The sequence below is a fragment of the Erythrolamprus reginae genome, chromosome 13 (genome assembly GCF_031021105.1).
Source record: "Erythrolamprus reginae isolate rEryReg1 chromosome 13, rEryReg1.hap1, whole genome shotgun sequence".
Taxonomy (NCBI): domain Eukaryota; kingdom Metazoa; phylum Chordata; class Lepidosauria; order Squamata; family Dipsadidae; genus Erythrolamprus; species Erythrolamprus reginae.
Genome location: NC_091962.1, coordinates 3,708,099 through 3,723,391, shown reverse-complemented (window position 1 = coordinate 3,723,391; position 15,293 = coordinate 3,708,099). Strand labels below are relative to the sequence as shown.

Here is a 15,293-nt window from a genome sequence, read left to right as displayed (position 1 = left end):
TCACAGAGTCACTAAAAGTGAACCTGGCTTCCCCACTGACTTTTGTCAGGTCACAAAAGGGGAATCGCTTGACCCTGGGATGCTACAAGTGCCATAAATATGTGTCAGTTGCCAAGCATCCAAATTTGGATTGCATGGCGATACGGATGCTGTATTGAGTGCGAAAAACAGTCACAAGTCACTTTTCCCCCCAGTGCTGTTATAACTTTGGTTACTAAATGAACTGTAAGTCGAGGACACTCTCTACATTAAAATGCAGACAACAAAATTGTTGTTTGGCTAGAAATAGACCACCAGATTTAGTTACAGGAAAAATATCTTAGCCTGAATATGAGATATGCTGCAGTCGGATGTGGCTGTCCGGCTAGGCCTGCCTATCACCTGGGAACTGCTGGCTTTATGTATTTTATATTCATCTTTTGTTTTTATAAATAATTCAGGTACAGTAGATGTACCTAAGATTGCTCCCCACTCCTACTTTCTCCAAAACAACAACCCGGTGAAGTGGGCTGAGTTGAAAGGAAGAGATTGAAGCAAAGTTACCCACCTGGTTTTCATGCCTAAGACGGTACTAGAATTCACTGTCTCCTGGTGATTGGCCCCAAGTTACCCAATTGGCTTTCATGCCTAAGATGGCGTTGGAACTCACTGCCTCCTGGTGATTGGCCCAAAGTTAGCCAACTGGCTTTTGGCCCAAAATCACCCAATTGGCTTTCATGCCTAAGATGGCACTAGAATTCACTACCTTCTGGTGATCGGCCCAGTCACCCAATGGGCTTTCGTGCCTAAGATGGCACTAGAACTCACTGCCTCCTGGTGATTGGTCCAAAGTCACCCAGCTGGCTTTCATGCCTAAGATAGTACTAGAACTCACCCTCTCCTGGTGATTGGCTCAAAGTCACCCAATTGGCTTTCACGCCTAAGATGGCGCTATAATTCACTGCCTCCTGGTTTCTAGCCAGGTGCCTTCACCACTTGAAGGGGTGGCGCAGCAGGTAGAGTGCTGTACTGCAGGCCACTGAAGCTGACTTGTAGATCTGAAGGTCAGCGGTTCAAATCTCATCACCGGCTCAAGGTTGACTCAGCCTTCCATCCTTCCGAGGTGGGTCAAATGAGGACCCGGATTGTGGGGGCAATAGCCTAGCTCTTTTTAAAAAGTGCTATTGCTAACATGTTGTAAGCCGCCCTGAGTCTAAGGAGAAGGGCGGCATAAAAATTGAATAAATAAAATAAATAAATAAACTTGTCCAAACTCCCAGTGTTCTGTTTCTCAGAGATTTACTTAAGTCAGTATTAACCCAGCCAAGGATCTTGTGCCTTTAGGGTCAAAAGCGGATTCCTGGCGGGGCAAAACAGCCACGACGAGGGCCAAAAATATGACAAGCACTTTATTTGCATTGCACAGCTGCCAGTCAGTCCCACGACACAAAATCTGGCCTAGTGGGCACTGCCACCTGCCGAATGACGACATCTGCCCAACGTAGGCCTGCAGCTGCCCAATGTAGACGGCCTGCGTTGGCGAGAGAGAGAGGCCCGAGCGTTCCCTGCTAGCTGCCCGGGTGGGGCGCGGAGGAGGCCGGGTCCCTGGGGGCGTGGTGCTCCAGCTGGCTCCGCAGCAGCTCCCCATTCTGCTGGTCCTGCTGGAAGATGAGGAGGTTCATGGACTCCCGGATGTCCTGCAGCAGCGCCAACTGCTCCTGGGCGATCTGCGTCTGGATCTGCATGTTGTTGTGCAGGCATTCAAGGAGGCCGAAGCATTCCTGCGGCTGGTGGTCCGGAGCTGGAAGGGAGAAGGCGGGAGAAGGCGGGCAGAGGAAGGGTGATTTGGCTTGCTGAGGAGCCCCAAGGAGCGCAGCCCACCCCCACCTCCCCAATCTCCTCAGCAACAAATTCAGGAAAAGCTCCGGAAAAGCTTACATTACTTCAGTGTAGGCATGTATCCATGTATGTGCCAAAATCTCTTTCTTGCGCGCATCCCCCTCACAAAATTTTGGCACGTTTTTGTTTCCAGCGCATGCATGGAAGCAAAATCCCGTTGGGGATGCAAGCACACGAGAATCCTCAGGCTGCGCGGCAGCACACCAATAGCAGCAGGTAAGAAGAATCTACGATGGATGGATGGATAGATGGATAGATAGACAGAAAGACAGACAGATAGATGAGAGAGAGAGAGAGAGAGAGAGAGAGATAGATAGATAGATAGATAGATAGATAGATAGATAAGAGATAGATAGATAGATAGATAGATAGATAGATAGATAGATAGATAGGTAAGAGATAGATAGATAGGTAAGAGAGAGATAGATAGATAGATAGATAGATAGATAGATAGATAGATAGATAGATAGACAGACAGACAGGGATGGATGGATGGATAGATAGATAGATAGATAGATAGATAGATAGATAGATAGATAGATAGATAGAGATAGGTAAGTAGGTAGGTAGGTAGGCAGGCCAAGATAGATAAGAGATAGATGATAGATAGGCAGGCAGACAGACAGACAGACAGACAGATGATAGATAGATAATTAGATAGACAGATAGACAGATAAGAGATACATAGATAGATAGATAGATAGATAGATGGATGGATGGATGGATGGACGGACGGACGGACGGACGGACGGACAGACAGATAGATAGATATAGGTAAGTAGGTAGGTAGGTAGGCAGGCAGGCCAATATAGATAAGAGATAGATGATAGATAGGCAGACAGACAGACAGATGATAGATACATAATTAGATAGACAGATAGACAGACAGATAAGAGATAGATAGATAGATAGATAGATAGATAGATAGATAGATAGATAGATAGATAGACAGACAGACAGACAGATAGATAAGAGAGAGAGAGAGAGAGAGAGAGATAGACAGACAGACAGACAGAGATGGATAGATAGATAGATATAGATAGATAGACAGATAGACAGACAGACAGACAGATAGAGATGGATAGATAGATAGATAGATAGATAGATAGATAGATAGATAGATAGATAGACAGACAGACAGACAGACAGACAGACAGAGATAGATAGATATGAGATAGATTAGATAGATAGATAGATAGATAGATAGATAGATAGATAGATAGATATGAGATAGATTAGATAGATAGATAGATAGATAGATAGATAGATAGGTAGGTAGGTAGGTAGGTAGGTAGGTAGGTAGGTAGGTAGGTAGATAGATAGATAGATAGATAGATAGATAGATAGATAGATAGATAGATAGATATAGATAGATAGATAGATATGAGATAGATTAGATAGATAGATATACAGTAATCCCTCGCTACTTCACGGTTCATCCTTAGCAGCTTCGCTACTTCATGGGTTTTCAAAGGAGGCTTAAATCCATTAAATCCTTTGAAAATGTTAAATCCATTAAAAATTCATAAAATTCTTCTACAGTCCTACTGTACTCTGTTAAAGAAACTGGTAGGATATCACATGTAGTTCCAGCTGAGAAACATTATAGAATGACTGTTTAATGCAAAGGGTGGGTTTTAAAAGTCCAAATACTCATTAAATACATAAAAAAATATATTTCCTCTACTTCACGGAAATTCGTTGTTCACGGGTGGTCTTGGAACGCATCCCCCACGAAAAATGAGGGATCACTGTAGATAGATGGAGAAATAGATGGATGGATGGATGGATAGTAGGGTTATTGCCACTCTAAGAATCTTATATAATGGAAGCTATGAGAAGGTGTCTCCCCTCTCCTCGTGTATCTCCTCATGTTCTATCTGCATAGTAGTTCTCCGTGTAGAGTTCAAGATGGATTGCTTGCCTGGTATTTGCCTACCACATGTACGTATGTATGTAAATAGAAGGTCTGGTTTATAAACCCACATTTGAAAGACAAAACCCTGTGTATTGTATTTTGCTTCTGGTTTGTCTCAAAACAGTAGTCACACTCTGTGCACACTCTGACAAAGCCACATTCACACGCAGGACTACCCTTACAAAAATAGCGCTTTCCTTTCCCTGTCCGAGCTGGCCCAGGGTGCGGCCTCCATTGAGGCGAGGGCAATTCAAGAAAACTGGGGGAGGGCTTGGCTGGACACAGAGGCTTAAAAGACGTGGCTGGAAGGCCGTCCAGGTCTTCTGTTGAGAGAGAGAGATAAATTAAGATTAAGAGGGATGCTGCTAAGAACCTTGGGTTTTCCAGGTCATTATCTTCTTTTAATGACTCTGTAATCCGTGAAGTCTGGGCAGCTGAGTGTTTTACTGGCCCATTGTCCTTCCTGTTGCCAATGAGGAGTTTTTTGTTCAGCAGCTATATTCTCATTGTGCCCAAAGAGAGAAACATCTGCTCTACCTAGGATCGAACTCACAGCCTCCTGATTGTGAGACAAAAGCTCCATCTCTAGGCCTCTACATCACTCCAGAAACTAGAAGTAAATGCTGGCAATCCCCCTCCCCCCCTACAATCTAATAATAATAATAATAATAATAATAATAATAATAATAATAACAACAACAACAACAACAAGTTATTAGATTTGTATGACGCCCCTCTCCGAAGACTAATCTATAGTTATGTGACACTGCAAACAGCTTTAAATGCTAGCTATGCAATCACTTGCATTGGAATTTTAAATCTTTATTATAAGTAATTATTTTGAGGGGAGGGAGGTCCATAGTACTTGTTTACTTATTTATTTGGATTTATATGCCACCTAATTCCCGAAGGACTCTGGGTGGCTCCCAGCCAAAACTTTGAAAAGGCGCTAAATGTAAAATTGAGGATTACCTTCGCAGCCTGGCTTGGTGGTGGTTTTAATTAAAAGCACCCAACTGGAGGCCCTTGAAGGCTGCCAGCCATTCATTCCTCAACTTATGCTCACGATCGAGCCCAAAATTGAGCTGAGCAAGACGGTGAGTGGTTCAGTGGATTTTGCCCCATTTTATGAACTTTCTCGCCACGGCTGTTAAGCGAATCACTGCCATTTTGAAGTTAGTTAACATGGTTGCTAAGTGAACCCGGCTTAGGATCGCATCACCCCGGGGACACTGCAAGTGCAACCCATCATAAATATGAACTGGTTGCTAAGCGTCTGAATTTTCACCATGCGACAGTGGGGAATGCTACAACGGTTGTTAAGTGGGACCAATGGTCGCAAGGCACAGCACTATTTTCTGCAGCAGGGAAAAGGCCCCTCCAGGCCGTAAGCCAAATTACAGGCGAGATGACCAGCATACAAAATTAAGCAAGTGTGAAAACAAAATTAATAAAACGAGAAGCCTGGCTATGGATTCCTGCTTGGGAGAATCGTAGAAAAAAAGCAGGAATCCTCCGTAGCCAAAGCAGATTTCGGTTAAAAAATCAATTAGCCCATATAAAATTTTTGAACACCTACGTGAGGCTTGCGAAGATCTCCTTGAAGTACCTGGAAAGGAACAGTAATTGTTATGAGTGCTTGCACTGCCCTTCTTATTGACTTAGCAGGCACATTTAATTTGGCATGAACAGAGATACCATATACTGTATTTTTTGGAGTATAAGATGCACCTTAGTTTTCGGGAAGGAAAATAGGATGAAAAAAATCTATCAGGTATTCATCTGGCTAGCATCCTTAGTCTGGTCAGCTTCAGCACAATATTTTAACCCCTGGTTAGGGCTGGGGAGGGTGGGGAAATCTTCGGAGGGAGTAGCAATGAAAACAAACCTGCAAAGACTTAGGGCTGGAAAAAAAACGTCTTCGGAGTAGCCATGAAAACAAGCCCGCAAAGATTTAGGGCTGGAAAAAAACCGTCTTCGGAGTAGCCATGAAAACAAACCTGCAAAGACTTAGGGCTGGAAAAAACCTTCTTCGGAGTAGCCATGAAAACAAACCTGCAAAGACTTAGGGCTGGAAAAAAACCTTCTTCGGAGTAGCCATGAAAACAAACCTGCAAAGACTTAGGGCTGGAAAAAAACCTTCTTCGGAGTAGCCATGAAAACAAACCTGCAAAGACTTAGGGCTGGAAAAAAAACGTCTTCGGAGTAGCCATGAAAACAAACCTGCAAAGACTTAGGGCTGGAAAAAAAACGTCTTCGGAGTAGCCATGAAAACAAACCTGCAAAGATTTAGGGCTGGAAAAAAAACGTCTTCGGAGTAGCCATGAAAACAAACCTGCAAAGACTTAGGGCTGGAAAAAAACCTTCTTCGGAGTAGCCATGAAAACAAACCTGCAAAGACTTAGGGCTGGAAAAAAACCTTCTTCGGAGTAGCCATGAAAACAAACCTGCAAAGACTTAGGGCTGGAAAAAAAAACGTCTTCGGAGTAGCCATGAAAACAAACCTGCAAAGACTTAGGGCTGGGAAAAAAACGTCTTCGGAGTAGCCATGAAAACAAGCCCGCAAAGATTTAGGGCTGGAAAAAAAACTTCTTCGGAGTAGCCATGAAAACAAACCTGCAAAGACTTAGGGCTGGAAAAAAACCTTCTTCGGAGTAGCCATGAAAACAAGCCCGCAAAGATTTAGGGCTGAAAAAAAAACTTCTTCGGAGTAGCCATGAAAACAAGCCTGCAAAGATTTAGGGCTGGAAAAAAAACTTCTTCGGAGTAGCCATGAAAACAAGCCTGCAAAGATTTAGGGCTGGAAAAAAAACGTCTTCGGAGTAGCCATGAAAAAAGCCTGCCAGCCGGAAAGCCTCGTTAGGGCTGCGGAAAAAAAGTTTGAAAAAGCTACATTCTGAGTATAGGACGCACCCATATTTTCAACCCTTTTTAGGTGGGAAAATGGTAGGTCATACTCTGCAAAATATGGTATGTTATATGTTGTGTAGCAGTAGTGGGTTCCACTTATCTTTGCTAGCGGCTCGGGAATGGGCAGGCAGCCCACCGCTGAATCTATGGTTAAAATAAACCTGGTTAGGATGACATGGGAGCTAGGCCACCTGCAGCCTTCTCCACCTACACACCTGGTGCCTTAACAACAATGTGGTGTTTTGCTTCTTCTCCACCTCCGCTCAAGGTGACTGGATTGAGGAAGGTGAGAACTGAAGTCCAAGGCCTTCAGAGGATGCTGGGCTGGGAGTGGCTTGAATGGAAGATAAGCCAAGGGGCCTGCTTACTTACTGTATTTTTCGGAGTATAAGACGCACTTAATTTTTGGGGACGAAAACAGGGGGAAAACCTGCCTACCAGATTCATCAGGCTAGCTTCCTTAGTCTGGTCAACTTCAGCACATTATTTTATCTCCTGGTTCGGGCTTTTAAAAAAAACCTTATTTTGAGAGAGAAACAATGAAAGAGCTTGCAAGCTGGTAAGAGCTGGGAACATTGCTAAACCCTGGTGAGGGCTGGAAAAAAACATTCGGAACAAGTACGGTAGTACGTAGAGCAATGGGGAAAAAAGCCTGCAAAAACTTAGGGCTGGAAAAACTTTCTTCGCAGAGAGTAACAATGAAAGAGCTTGTAAGCCATTAAGAGCTGGGAACATGGTTAGTGTCTAGTTAGGGCTGGGAAGAAACATTCGGAGGAAGTAGAACAATTTAAAAAAAGACTTAGGGCTTAGAAAACATTCTTCGCAGAGAGTAACAAGGAAAGAGCCTGCAAGATAAGAACTGGGAAGATCGTTAGCATATAGTTAGGGCTGGAAAAAAAGATTCTAAAACATTCAGAGTATAAGATGTTCAGACTCTTTTAGGGAGGAAAAAAGGTGGGTTTTATACTCTGAAAAATACAGTATCCACCCCACATCATTTACCTGGACAGGTTCCTTCCTTTAAATATTTGCTCACAGGGAAGAGGGTCAGAAGGGAGGGGGCACCTACTTTTCCGATGCTGCTTCTCCTCCTGGAGGTTTAGGTCCGGCTCCATCTGAAAAGGACTGGAACTCATGCCTAGAAAAAAGGGAGAGCCATCCAATGAAGATAAATAGGGAGCACAGAATTGGACGGCACCATAGAGGTCTTCTAGTCCAACCTCCTTGTCAAGGATAGAAACATAGAAGACTGATGGCAGAGAAAGACCTCACGGTCCATCTAGTCTGCCCTTATACTATTTCCTGTATTTTATCTTAGGGTGGATCTATGTTTATGCCAGGCATGTTTAAATTAAGTGGATTTACCAACCAGGTCTGCTGGGAGTTTGTTCCAAGCATCTACTACTCTTTCAGTAAAATAATATTTTCTCACGTTGCTTCTGATCTTCCCCCCAACTAACCTCAGATTGTGTCCCCTTGTTCTTGGGTTCACTTTCCTATTGAAAACACTTCCCTCCTGAACCTTATTTAACCCTTTCACATATTTAAATGTTTCAATCATGTCCCCCTTTTTGAGTAAAAAACAATTACTCAAATTTCTTATATGATATTAAAAAGCTAAAAATGAAATTATGTTCACTCTCCTGAACCTTATTTAACCCTTTAACATATTTAAATGTTTCGATCATTTCTCCTCTATAGACCCTATACCAGTGATGGCGAACCTTTGTTTGGCCAGGGTGCAAAACAGGCTGCGTAATGTGTGTACCTGCGATAGCGTGCATGTTCGTACCCATGACCATAATGCCCTCCCCCTACAAACCCCATGCTGCTCCCCTCACCACATCCACACACATAGCTGTGCTGCCTCACTGAAACCTCCAGACTTCCAGTTGGCCTGTTGGGCAATTTTTCCCCATCCCACGGGTTCAGGAAAGCCTCCAGAAGTCTGAGCATGGCAAAAAAAAAAAAACCCAGGAGTTTGGGAAAAAGCATCCGGTTGGCCCATTGGGCTATTTTTCACCATCCCTAGGCTTCAGGAGGCTTTCCCGAAGCTTGGAGAGAGCGAAAACAGCCCCAAAAGCCGAAAATCAGCTCTCCAATGCGCGCATAGGGCAATGCTTCAGATGTCCTCAGGTATTGCTCTGCGCACCACCTGTGGCGTGCGTGCGATAGGTTCGCCATCACTGCCCTATACTTGTGATGATGAACCTATGGCACACATGCCGCATGGGAGGGTACACGACAGACAGACAGACAGACAGACAGATGATAGATTCATCTAATGAATCATTCTAATCATCTTTCTATCATCTGTCTTTCTCTATCTAAGACATCATAAAGACAGATGATAGATTATTAGATAGACATACATACATACAGACTGACAGACAGACAGAGAGACAGACAGATGATAGAGATATAGATGATTAGACAGACAGATTAGCCCCCTCATGCTTCCTCCTGCCCACCCCCACCCCCCCAAAAAATCTGGAGGTTGATGATTTATCTCCCATCGACAAGTATTAAATATTCAACATTTAACGTAATATGTCAATCGGATTGATTGATAGACCCTCTCCTGCTTGAGCAAGGGGTTGGACTAGAACAGTGGACTAGAACATTTTTTACATGTACAAAATCCTGGGGCACACCACCAAACAAAATGACACCCCAAGACACGCTCCTCTTTTTTTCCATCCTTGTCTCCTCCCCACCCTTATGTGTGTGTGTGTGTGTATATATACACACTTTTGAACCATTTCCAAAAACAGGTGAGGGCTGGGTTTTTTCTCTCTCTTATTCTTTGGGTGCTTTTTATCATATGCTTTAAATCAAGAGTCATTTCGCTCTCTCTCTTTTGTTTCTCTCTCTTTCCTCTCATTCTCTGTCTCAATCATTTTCTCATTTCTCTTTTTTCCTCCCCTTTTTGTTCATTTCTCTTTCTTTCTCTCTCTCTCTCCCTTCCTCTCCTTTTCTCTCTCTCTCTATTGCTTTCTTTCTCTCTCACTCTTGCTTTCTCTCTCTTTCTCTTTTCTTTCTCTCTCACACACACTCTCTTTCTTTCTCTCTTTCTTTCTTTCTTTCTCTCTCTTTCTCTCTCTCTCTCTCTCTCAGCAAAACGTTGCAAGACCAGAACCTGAGCTTCCTTCTTCGCGGCACACCTGACCATGTCTCGCGGCACACTAGTGTGTCACGGCACACTGGTTGAAGAACACTGGACTAGAAGACCTCGGAATTTCGAGGAACGGCTTAGGTCACTCTTGTTAGCGCAGTGGCCAACTGATTTTCAGCACTAAAGCCCCAGAGTGCAAAAAAATACGCCCAATGGACAAACCAGACGTTCGGAAAACAAACTTCTGGTTTGCTTGTTGTGCTGGCGTTGGCACTCCGGAGGCTTCGAGGAAGCTTCCTGACGTATGTTTTTTTTAAACTTCCGATTTGCCCATTTGGCTGTTTTTTTTCTGGGCTGGTGAGGCCGGTGTGCAAGTGTGGGAAGGGGAGGATTGTGCGCATAGGCGGGGGACAGCGGGGAGGGGGGCTCTGCATGTGTGGAGGGGGAAGGGAAGGGTGTCGGAATGTGCAGGCAGGCTAGAACTCCATTTATTTATTCAATTTTTATGCCGCCCTTCTCCTTAGACTCAGGGCGGCTTACAACATGTTAGCAATACAGTGGTACCTCTGCTTAAGAACTTAATTCGCTCTGTGACCTGGTTGTTAAGTAGAAAAGTTCTTAAGTAGAAGCATTTTTTCCCCTAGGAATCAATGTAAAAGCAAATAATGTGTGCAAATCCATTAGGAAAGAAATAAAAGCTCGGAATTTGGGGGGGAGGAGGAGGAGGAAGAAGAAGAGGAGGGGGAGGTGCGACACTTCCTCCCATACACTGCATCAAAGAGAGAAACCCCAGGATAAGAATCCTTCCTAAAATCCTTGGATTACTTGCACTGCCTTTCTCTGCAATTTTCCCCAAAAAGGGATTGGGTTATTTAGTTGTGAGAACTGATCCCGTCTTTTAGATTATGTGAAACAGGACACTAATTTTGACTAATTTCTACCTTTGGGGAGAGTTTAGAATACAGGAGTTCCATTTTTCACCTGAATTAATTTATGTGACATAAATCCAGTTTAAAGATACAAAAACACAGAAATGGGAGTATCCCATCTTTAAAAGTTGTTAAGTTATATGATAGAGCCATGATGGCGAACCTATGGCTCACAAGATTTCAGTGCATTTTTGCTTTCTGGACATGCACAAAAGCAAAGTTCTGGGAAATTCTGGGAGTCAAAGTCCACAATCTTAAAGAAGTTGCTAAAGTTGAGAAACACTCTATTAGAGCGGTATTGTTATCAGAGCTGATGAAGCTTCTGAGAAGCGAAAAGTCTTCAAAGAAAAAAACAGAAAGTCCAGTTGTCTCGGGGGGGGGGGGAGCACCTTTTTGATTGTAATACTGTACTGTAGTGTTAAAATAAGTTGCACATGCAGTAAAACTCCCCTTTTAGGGCCCTGTAATATAAAGTTAACCCGCTTATTTCAGGGCGCAGATTTCTCTATGACTTCCTTCTGCACTTTTAGATCATAGAGCGGACTACAATTCCCGTCATGCCTCATTGCATGAAGGGCGGGGCCGGAGCGATGTTAACTCGGCGCATCGTCCAGACCGCAATTCCCACGATGTTCCTGAGGCTAAAGACATACGTGTCTGGGCTTAGGCGAGGCAGGGACCTCCCCCAAACTCGCCTCTCGGGTGCGGCCGCTCGGGGACGAAAGGCGGCACGAACTGCAGCGACCGCCGCCGAGAAGGCCTCATCGACCTTAACCGCTGACGACCGCTCGTGCGCACGCGCACTTGCCTTCCCCACCCTTCGCCTTTCAAAAGTTCCATCTCCCGCGCGGACGGCGTCTAGCCTTGTGCGCAGGCGCGGCCGGGCGGGCCGCGACGGAGAGATCTGCGCGCGCGTGCGGCCTTCCCAAGCATGCTTGCCTAGGAGGAGGAAGAAGAGGCGGGGAATAATCCGTTGTTCTCTCAACGCACCTTGCTGGTCCTCGAAGGGGAGGGCGGAGTTTCAGCAAAAGCAGACGCGCCTTCATTGGTCGCCCTGAGGGCGGCGGTATAGCGGATTGGAGGAGCCGCCTCGGCATGCAGGGTAGGTTGTCCGAGCGCGGTGAAACGGCGTTTTTTACCCCGCCCTCCGAGCTCTTTTTTTTTTTTGTCCGCCTCCAGAAGGTTCCTCGCCGGCTTCTGCCTCGCCTCGCCGGGAAGATGATGGGCCAGCGCCCCGTCCTCGTTCTCAGTGAGTCTGAGGGGAAGGTGGGCTGGTCGGGAGGCAGGGAAGAGACCCCTCCCCGAGTGACCCCCCCCCTCAACTTTCCCCTCAGAATAGCCTATTTTGGGGGTCCCTTCGCCCCTCATGTGCTTCCTTTCGCTCGACCAGCCCCTAGTGCATGCCGGGAAAAAAAATCCATTTTCTCTCCTCGTGGTCTTCAATTTCCTCACAAAGTCCCCTCGCGAGGCGTCCCCTTCCCGATATACCCCGAACGACCGAAATTCTCTTGTATCCTCTAGCCTCGTTCTTAAGGACATCTAGGTATCGGTTGGAAAGGGGCGTCGGCACTATTAAAGAAAGAGGAGGGAAAAGTACCGAAAAAGGGGAATTTAATACAGGCAGTCCTCTACTTACGACCGTTGCGAAGTCGGGCAGTTGCCACAAAGCGAATTTTGCCCCGTTTTACCCCTTATTCGGCACATCGTTGCGGCCTGATAAATGAGTAAAACGATTAACTGAATTGGGCTTCCCCGTGGAGTTTGTCTGTCAGAAGGTGATGGACGGTTTTAAAGTGTGAATGGTCATAAAGCGTGACCTGAGCATCTGAATTCTGAATCCCCGCATGATTGTGGGGGATGCTGTGGAGGTGAAACAGGGTCATAAGTGCCTTTCCCCCCCAGCTAGAGATAATCCTCAATTTAACAAGGGTTCGTTCACTTGAATGAATGTTACACACCTATGCTGAAGAAAGTGAGTTGGCTCCATTTTTCACACTTATGACCGTTGCAGTATCTGGTCCAGGTCCCTAGTCCCCATCGTTAACAGTTTTTTCCTGAATGCCATCACTCTACTAAACAAATAATTCTCTCAACACTGTCAGACTTTCTACTAAATCTGCACTTCTACTAGTTTTTCTCATCATTCCTATCACCCTTTTCCTCCCACTTAGGACTGTATGACTGCAACTTGTTGCTTGTCTACTAAGATTTTTATTAATATTGTTTCTTCATTGCTTATTTGACCCCTAGGACAATCATTAAGCCTTGTACCACATGATTCTTGACAAATGTATCTCTTTCTTTTATATACACTGAGAGCATATGCACCAAGACAAATTCCTTTTGTGTCCAATCACACTTGGCCAATAAAATGCACAGGAAGCCAAATCTCATGTGAGGAGACTCGCACGCATGAGATTTCACTGATTTTTGGCAATTTTTTTGTTTCGTGGAAGCAAAAAATGCCGAAAATTGCCAAAATATCAAATGCGCGAGCGTCCTCGCACGAAATTTGGTTTCCTGCGTATGCACAGAAGCCAAATCTCTTTCGCATGGTTGCACACGTCAGAGACACAGAGTTGTGCACGCTATTGCTCACCGTCCATCCAGGAACCCAATACTGATCCGGTCATATGGTCAAAATTTGGAGGCTCGACAAGTGATTCATATAGTGTTCCAGGGTCACTGATCTACTTGGATGACTTTCTGACAAGCAAAGTACAGTAATGAGGAAGCCAGGCTCACTTAACTGTGTGAATTGTCAAACAGATGCCATGATTCTGTTAACTAGGGCAAGAAAATTTATTTATTTATTTATTTATTGGATTGGATTTATATAATATAATAATAATAATAATAATAATAATAATAATTTATTAGATTTGTATGCTGCCCCTCTCCGAAGACTCGGAATGGCTCACAACAAACAATATACAGTGTACAAATCCAATGTTTAAAAAGCAGTTTTAAAAACCCTTATAATAAAAAGCAATCATACAGCCCAAACAAACCATATATAAACCATAATAGCTGAGGGGTATATCAATTTCCCCATGCCTGACAACATAGGTGGGTTTTCAGGAGCTTACGAAAGGCAAGGAGGGTGGGGACAGTCCTGATCTCCGAGGGGAGTTGATTTCAGAGGGCCGGGGCCGCCACAGACAAGGTTCTTCCCCTGGGTCCCGCCAGACGGCATTGCTTAGTCGATGGGACCCAGAGATGGCCAACTGTGGGACCTAATCGGTCACTGGGATTCGTGCTGCAGAAGGTGGTCCCAAAGGTATTCTGCCGCTCCTCTCCAAAGAAAGTGTTGTCAAATGGGACCAAACTCATTGAACAATTGTCTCACTTAGCCACAGAAATTGGGGGCTCAGGGCCAGGTGTGAAGCTTCTATGGGACTAGTCTCAACAGTCTTAGAGGTCTTCTAGTCCATCCCCCTACCCAGGCAGCAATTGACCCATAGTTATGATGGTTGCAGTGTCTGAAGGTCCCTTTTGCTATCTTTCACAAGCCAAGACAATGGGGGAGGCAGATTCATTTAACAATCATATTAACTAACTTAACTGCAGTGATTCACTTACTAACTGGCCAGGGAGGTTGTAAAAGGGCAAAAGTTAACAATCGAGCAACAGAAATGTTGGGCTCAATTGTTGTTGTAACTCAAGGGCCATCTGTATTCCAATGCTTAATGGCTCTCCTAGTTAGGAAATTCCTTATTTTGAGTTTGGATCTCTTTCTATAAAGCTTCCACCGATTGGTTCTTGTGGTATCCTTGGGCTCTATGGAGAATAAATCTCCACCCTTTTGCCTGGTTGCCAGGAGGAGTAAAAGAACTGTTTGCGATCATTTTTTGTGAAAATGTCAAGCTGGCTTTGCACATTAGCCTGTCACCTTATTCCTGAAGTAATCAATTTTCTGGGTCTACGTGATGAATTCTTTTAGTGGGATTGGCTTGTCAGTCAACATTACAAGTTCTTGCAGTCCTGAACCAAGGGTGGCAGATTGTGTGAATACATCTAGCTGGTGAATTTTACTGGAAGTGATTTGTTTTTGTTATTCAGCCAGTCAGTCAAATTTCCTTAGCTGCCCATCTTAACCATTAATTCTGAGGGGCTTAGAGTTCCATAACCCATCCTCTGGAAATAATTGGGATGTAGAAGAACAATATACAGTGGTAGTGATACCTCTACCTAAGAACGCCTCTACTTACGGACTTTTCTAGATAAGAACCAGATGTTCAATATTTTTTTCCCTCTTCTCAAGAACCATTTTCCACTTACAAACCCGAGCCTCCAGAAAAGGCGAGGAGAAGATTCCGTGGGGCCTCTCTAGGAATCTCCTGGGAGGAAACAGGGCCTCCACCCTCCCTGTGGTTCCCCCAATTGCACGTGTTATTTGCTTTTACATTGATTCCTATGGGAAAAATGGCTTCTTCTTATAAACTTTTCTACTTAAGAACCTGGTCATGGAACAAATAAAGTTAGTATGTAGAGGTACCACTGTACTTAGCTGTAAGGGATGAAGAATAAAAGGATGGCCCAT

At 44.5% G+C, this 15,293-nt stretch overlaps 2 protein-coding genes across 5 annotated transcripts in view; one reads left to right on the top strand and one right to left on the bottom strand.

Moving 5' to 3' along the window:
* Positions 1 to 1,274: 1,274 nt before the first annotated feature.
* Positions 1,275 to 12,027, bottom strand: TSACC (TSSK6 activating cochaperone). Of its 4 annotated transcripts, none has more exons than XM_070766688.1 (5): positions 11,446 to 11,682; positions 7,776 to 7,844; positions 5,376 to 5,405; positions 3,979 to 4,119; positions 1,277 to 1,780 (listed from the first exon to the last, which is right to left on the bottom strand). In XM_070766688.1, the coding sequence occupies exons 1-5, from the start codon at positions 11,588 to 11,590 to the stop codon at positions 1,548 to 1,550; spliced, it is 618 nt and encodes a 205-aa protein (XP_070622789.1). In that variant the 5' UTR covers positions 11,591 to 11,682; the 3' UTR covers positions 1,277 to 1,547. The 4 variants fall into 4 exon arrangements, with proteins under 4 accessions (XP_070622790.1, XP_070622789.1, XP_070622792.1 ...); XM_070766691.1 differs by lacking the exon at positions 11,446 to 11,682 and adding an exon at positions 11,741 to 12,027 and having other exon boundaries at positions 1,278 to 1,780; XM_070766690.1 differs by having other exon boundaries at positions 1,278 to 1,780; positions 11,404 to 11,680.
* Positions 11,318 to 15,293, top strand: part of CCT3 (chaperonin containing TCP1 subunit 3) — a 20,425-nt gene continuing 16,449 nt past the window's right edge. Inside the window, exon 1 of the mRNA XM_070766677.1 lies at positions 11,318 to 11,999. Within this exon, the coding sequence (XP_070622778.1) occupies positions 11,846 to 11,999 (154 nt within the window). The 5' untranslated portion in view covers positions 11,318 to 11,845. The remainder of the gene's footprint in view (positions 12,000 to 15,293) is intronic.